Source organism: Etheostoma spectabile, chromosome 3, assembly GCF_008692095.1.
Source record: "Etheostoma spectabile isolate EspeVRDwgs_2016 chromosome 3, UIUC_Espe_1.0, whole genome shotgun sequence".
NCBI classification, from domain to species: domain Eukaryota; kingdom Metazoa; phylum Chordata; class Actinopteri; order Perciformes; family Percidae; genus Etheostoma; species Etheostoma spectabile.
The window spans coordinates 245,309-250,475 of record NC_045735.1 but is presented as its reverse complement, the minus strand read 5'-3'; the positions used below and the strand labels follow the sequence as shown (position 1 = coordinate 250,475).

The 5,167-nt window shown below is 43.7% G+C and overlaps 1 protein-coding gene across 2 annotated transcripts; it reads right to left on the bottom strand.

The window, feature by feature from the left end:
• Positions 1-6: 6 nt before the first annotated feature.
• aqp11 (aquaporin 11) lies at positions 7-3,234 on the bottom strand. 2 transcript variants are annotated; one of them, XM_032508709.1, is made up of 4 exons: positions 3,074-3,127; positions 2,329-3,042; positions 1,629-1,745; positions 7-984 (listed from the first exon to the last, which is right to left on the bottom strand). In XM_032508709.1, exons 2-4 carry the CDS (start codon positions 2,924-2,926, stop codon positions 875-877), a joined length of 825 nt encoding a protein of 274 aa, XP_032364600.1. In that variant the 5' UTR covers positions 2,927-3,042; positions 3,074-3,127; the 3' UTR covers positions 7-874. The 2 variants fall into 2 exon arrangements, with proteins under 2 accessions (XP_032364600.1, XP_032364596.1); XM_032508705.1 differs by having other exon boundaries at positions 2,329-3,234.
• Positions 3,235-5,167: the final 1,933 nt, after the last annotated feature.

The window sequence follows — 5,167 nt, the reverse complement described above, 5'->3', positions numbered from 1 at the left end:
ATATCAGAAATATGGATTTCTATCAACCAAATTGCCCAAAAACAACATGGATGATTCAACGTTCTTCAGGTAAAATTAATAATTTCATTGAATTTTTGGGGTGTTTTATTTAATCTTATAGCATTTGAATTATTTTTCAAAAACCGGACTAAACTTTTAACATCTACCTGTCTCAACATCCTCAGATCTTAACTGTTAGTCAAAATAAATCCTAATTTCTGCCTTTTTAACAAAAAGCGTGTGCATAATTTGATACAAATGAGGTTTGTTGACCATGAAGTCCAAGAATAAGTGTAAAACCTGTCATTAAACCAGCTCAGGTTTAAAAAAAAAAAAGCACCAAAAGCTGAGGAAAAAGTGAGGAATAAATCAGAAAAGTGACAAAAGCATCAGAAAAGCACAAACAAAAATTCAATTTTGACCTGGAAGGGCAAGTTCATGGTTAACGGGAAGACAACACAAGGGTTAAGAGATTTATCTTACAAAAGAACTAGCTACACTCTAAGAAACAAATCCGTAAAATAACAGAAACAGGACCGGTAGCTTATTACCCGGACTTTCTACAGTAATTGAAAAGCAGAATTTTTCAGTTAAAAGACTGTGTCAATGGTAAAAAACACTCAACATTTTCCATTATATTGTGAATGAAGAGAAATGTAGCTGTGATTCACGAACAACGGACAGTTTCTGTTCAAATTCACAGTCATACATCTGTTAATTTACAGATATTTCTTAGAGTGTAGCTTCTAGGATGTGCTCTTCAGGGCTGTAAAAAAAGTGCATATCAGTGCTGTTCTTCTTCTTCTAATACGTGGCGACTGCAATCAGCAGCTTGTTAACAGTGTCAAGGACATATGCTCTGGGTTTGCAGTGCTCAGGCCGTCTTCTTGGTGTCCTTGGTCCCCGGGGGGAGACGGAGAGACGAGGACTTTATCGATCTCAGCGAGACGAGTTTATCAAACAGCAGCACGGAGATCATCGTACCTGGAATGGAAGAAAGAAAGAAAAAAACGTTGAGAAAGCTGAAATCAATGTTTTTGAAGACCAGACAGACAGACACAATGATAACCTTTGTTGCCCTGTGGATACATAATCAAAAATAAGCTAAACTAGGGGTTTCAAAGTGGGGGTCTGGGAACCCCCAGGGGTCCTTGAGGGAGTCCCAGGGGGTCCCCAGAAAAGGGAATCATTTATTATGACTATAATTACATCCTCAGGTAACACTGCCAGCCCATATGCAAACAGAAGTTATGTACAGGTTTACCAGAGTAAAACAGAGTTTAAATGAGCTTTCACCCCCCCCCCCCCCCCCCCCCCCCAACAAACCAGACTATCCCATGAAACGCTCCAGCTCAGCTCTGAAATCAACCTTAAACTCTTCTTGGGTTAAAGATTTGTCTAACTTAAGAAAGTCCTGAAACGTGAAGGTCGGTACAGTTTTTTTCTTTCTTTCCATTTTCATATTCTTTGACATTAATTGCAGACCCCCCTGATATCAGCATGCTTCTTGGACATGAGTTTTAAAAGTTAACTGCAGACACCCCTGATATCAGCATGCTTCTTGGACATGAGTTTTAAAAGTTAACTGCAGACCCCCCCTGATATCAGCATGCTTCAGGGGGTCTTACCCAGCAGCGGGCTCAGCCAGTAGACCAGACAGTACTCCAGGAAGGAGTTCCCACTGCAGCGAAACTGTGTGGAGAAGGCCAACGCCGGGTTAAACACTGCTCCTGTCACGCTTCCACCTGGACACACACACACACACACACACACACACACACACACACACACACACACACGCACACGCACACGCACACGCACACGCACACACACGGGATGAGGTCCCAGATAGATGCTAGAATGACACCTGTGGATGTGGGGAGGTTCCCATAGAGAATGCCTTTCTACAAGACCCAGAATTAAGTGCTACACACTGATTTTTTTTTTTTTTAATCACAATAGGCTATCAGAACAACGAAGGGAATTTCCCCAGTATGGGATTATAAAAGTATATCTCTTCTCTCTCTCTTGTAGTCCTACTTTGATACATTTCTAATTACAGAATAGGCCTAATAAAAAAAGTCACATGACAAAGTCCTGATCAACTGAGTGGAACAGAAGAAATTAAGGAGATCGGCTTAATTTAGCAGCTGCAAGTGTGATCACAGACTGAAGAAGAAAGCCTATTTTACCTAAAATCTCAAGTTTGTTGTGAAAACACAATTCTGCTGCATGCAGTTAGAGACCTCCTAAAGTGCCCATGAGCAAGACACTGAGACTCAATAACAAAGACAAACCACAAACTAGAGTTGAGTCAGCGTCATTTACCTGCGTAAACCACTGTTGCGATGACCGCAGCTACCGCGTGCACGCGGTATTTCTCCTCCACCGATCGCGTGTGGGTTATAGCAGTCTGAACCGCAAAGGCGCATGCGAGCTCCACAGCTGCAGCCTCGGGCAGCGGAGCGTGGATGGGGCTCATGCACCGGTAACCGTTCAGCTTGTGTCGCACGTGCAGTCCTGACAACCCAATACCCCACATAACCGGAACCGCGGCTTTTGCAGCGGCGGCCGCAGCAAACTGGCACGCGATCCGCCGCAGGGCGCACCCGCCCGAGAGCCTCGTGCGGTAAGCTTGCTCAAGGGTACCGGAGGGGTTGCCGATGGCCCCGCTGAAGGTGAGCCCGTGGACCACGGACGCCAGGTACGTCAAAGTGAGCGCGAGTCGAGTCTCGATGCCGCCCACCTCGGACAGCAGCTTAAGCTCGTGCGTGCAGCAGCACAGCTGGAAGGTGGACACGAGCTCCACCGCGTACACCGAGAGCCCGGTGTCCGCGAGGGCCCAGGACAACGACCTGCGGGTCGCGTCGCTCAGCGCGACGATCCCCGCGAGCAAAGAGAGAGACACCGCCACGTCCGCGGTCATGTTCCCGGCGGATCTGCGCTCTCTTTCGGGGATAGTCTGAGCCTTCAGCCGCTGGGAGACCAGACCCTGATGTCTCCTCCTCCCCGGACTCAGGACTCTCTCTATCGCTGGGTCCCGCTGCCTCTGAAAGCCTCGGCTCTGCCGGGCTGCTGCTGCTGCTTTCTCCCGCAGGATGCGGGGTCCAAACGGGAACAAATGGGCTTCAGTCCCGGGAGCTCACACGGTGCAGATTGCGGAAGTGACTGAACTCCGCAGTTTCTTTCGTTCTCCTCCACCAATTGCCTCCCTTCTTCTTCCACACCTCCTCCCTATAATGAAACCTATACTAACTCAGATTTCTTCTTCTTCTTCTCTCTCTCTCTCTCTCTCTAAACTTGTCTCCCCTTTCTCATCCCTTTCTGCATGTTCTCTTCTTCAGTCTTGTTTTACATTTAACTCCTAATACCTGGTGCAGATTTAGCCCATGCAGAGTCCACACCAGTTTTTTTTCTTCACATTTTTTTTCTTATATGATTTGATTTGTCTGGGGATTTGTGGACATTGATTGGACAGAATACTAAATATCTAATATCTGTTGAGCAGCAAACAAGTCTTTCAGACAATGTTAAACTGGTCCGGTGCTGAAACCTGGGCTGGAGATAACTAATCAGATAAATAAAGTATTTTTGTATGTTAAGATGATTAAAAAGTGATGCATTACATGTATCTGCTTTCCCTTTTGGTTCTTTTTGTTTTATCATTTTCCTTATTACATGAGAACCCAAATAAAAATACAAGATGCATCTAGATTAATTAGGGGGAAAAAAATGTAACCTTTATTTACTGTATGCCTAATTAGAAAACTGTAGAGATATGTGATTTAAGATATCACTACTGTATGAAAACCATAAGAACTTGGTCCCAAGTTTTATCAGTTATTTTTAACCTTTATTAAACAAATTATAGACTGAAATACACAGAGGTATAATAACAAGTATATAACACTGCAAAATATAACAAATATAAATGCATAATAGACCATTCAAATTCCTTTACATGTAATTAAAAAGAAATCACAAACATTTAATTTAAAACATCACACACACACACACACACACACACACACACACACACACACACACACACACACACACACACACACACACACACACACACACACACAAAAGTGCTTAATTAATGCATCAATACCTTCACACAGAATACAGCTGAGGAGGATGGGAAAGTAGGTCATGGACCAAAGTGCAAAATTGACATTTTGAGCTGAAATGTCTGTGCATTTTATTCCCTTGTGCTTAAAACTTGAGTTCATGGAGCAAGCTGGTAGATTTAGGTGTGTGAACCCTGTACTGTACTTTTAGAAAAGAAAGAAAGCAAGTCACATACTTAAGAGATGTGGTCTATTTTGTTGTTTTTTAATGTGTTTTTTTGGCTTTGTCTTCCAGGGTGAAGCAGCTCGGCCTACACTGAAGAGTCCCTGGAGTTCTTCACTCTCACCACTAGATGTGGGTGTCTACTTATTCTTCTCCTCATTTAGGACTGGACCTTCATGATGAACAGTAACAGTGCAAGAACTACAATGCAACAGTTACATGTTAAATGCATTGAAAACAAATGCATTTATCTGTAGTTAGCAAACGCAATGTGGGTTTTGGTTTGGTGGAACGGAAACTTAAATTTAATCTGAACACTTTTGAATTTGAGGAGTGCAGCGGGACAGAGAGGCCGAGTTGACTGGTTGTGTTATGTTTTGAGAAGGAACGAGCAGATTTAGGAAGACTATAGGGTGTTTAGAATTTTGCACACTGCCTTTCAGACAGGTGAGTAAAACAACTAACTCTGAATTTTAGAAAAACAGCCCTGTTTCCAGCTTTGTGATGGTGCATTTTTCCAGCTGATCCAAGAGGCGTTTTAAAGACTTTAATTTAAGAAGAATGTTTCTGTGTGTTTCTGTGAGTGTGTGTGTGTGTGTGTGTGTGTGTGTTTGTGTCTAATTACATCCTCCTCTTGTTCCTCATCACCCCCCACTGACTCTCTCTCTCTCCTCTCTCTCTCTCTCTCTCTCTCTCTCTCTCTCTCTCTCAGGGATCAGTGGCTGTGAATGAGCAGCTTTCCGTGTCACCGTTAATACCAACAAGAAAGAGGGAGGGAGGGAAGGGGAGGAGGAAGTCATTTACTCCTTTTACCTCTGTAGACCTTGAGATGAAAGAGAGAGGAGAGAAGTAGCCAAGAAGTTTAGAGAGA

Bases quoted from the DNA above. Each gene is read 5' to 3' on its own strand.
- aqp11 (XM_032508705.1), bottom strand. From the start codon at position 2,926: ATGACCGCGGACGTGGCGGTGTCTCTCTCTTTGCTCGCGGGGATCGTC. The intron at 1,746-2,328 runs GTAAATGACGCT...GTGTGTGTCCAG, and splicing joins CGCAACAGTGGTTTACGCAG to GTGGAAGCGTGACAGGAGCA. The intron at 985-1,628 runs GTAAGACCCCCT...CTTCCATTCCAG, and splicing joins CTGGCTGAGCCCGCTGCTGG to GTACGATGATCTCCGTGCTG.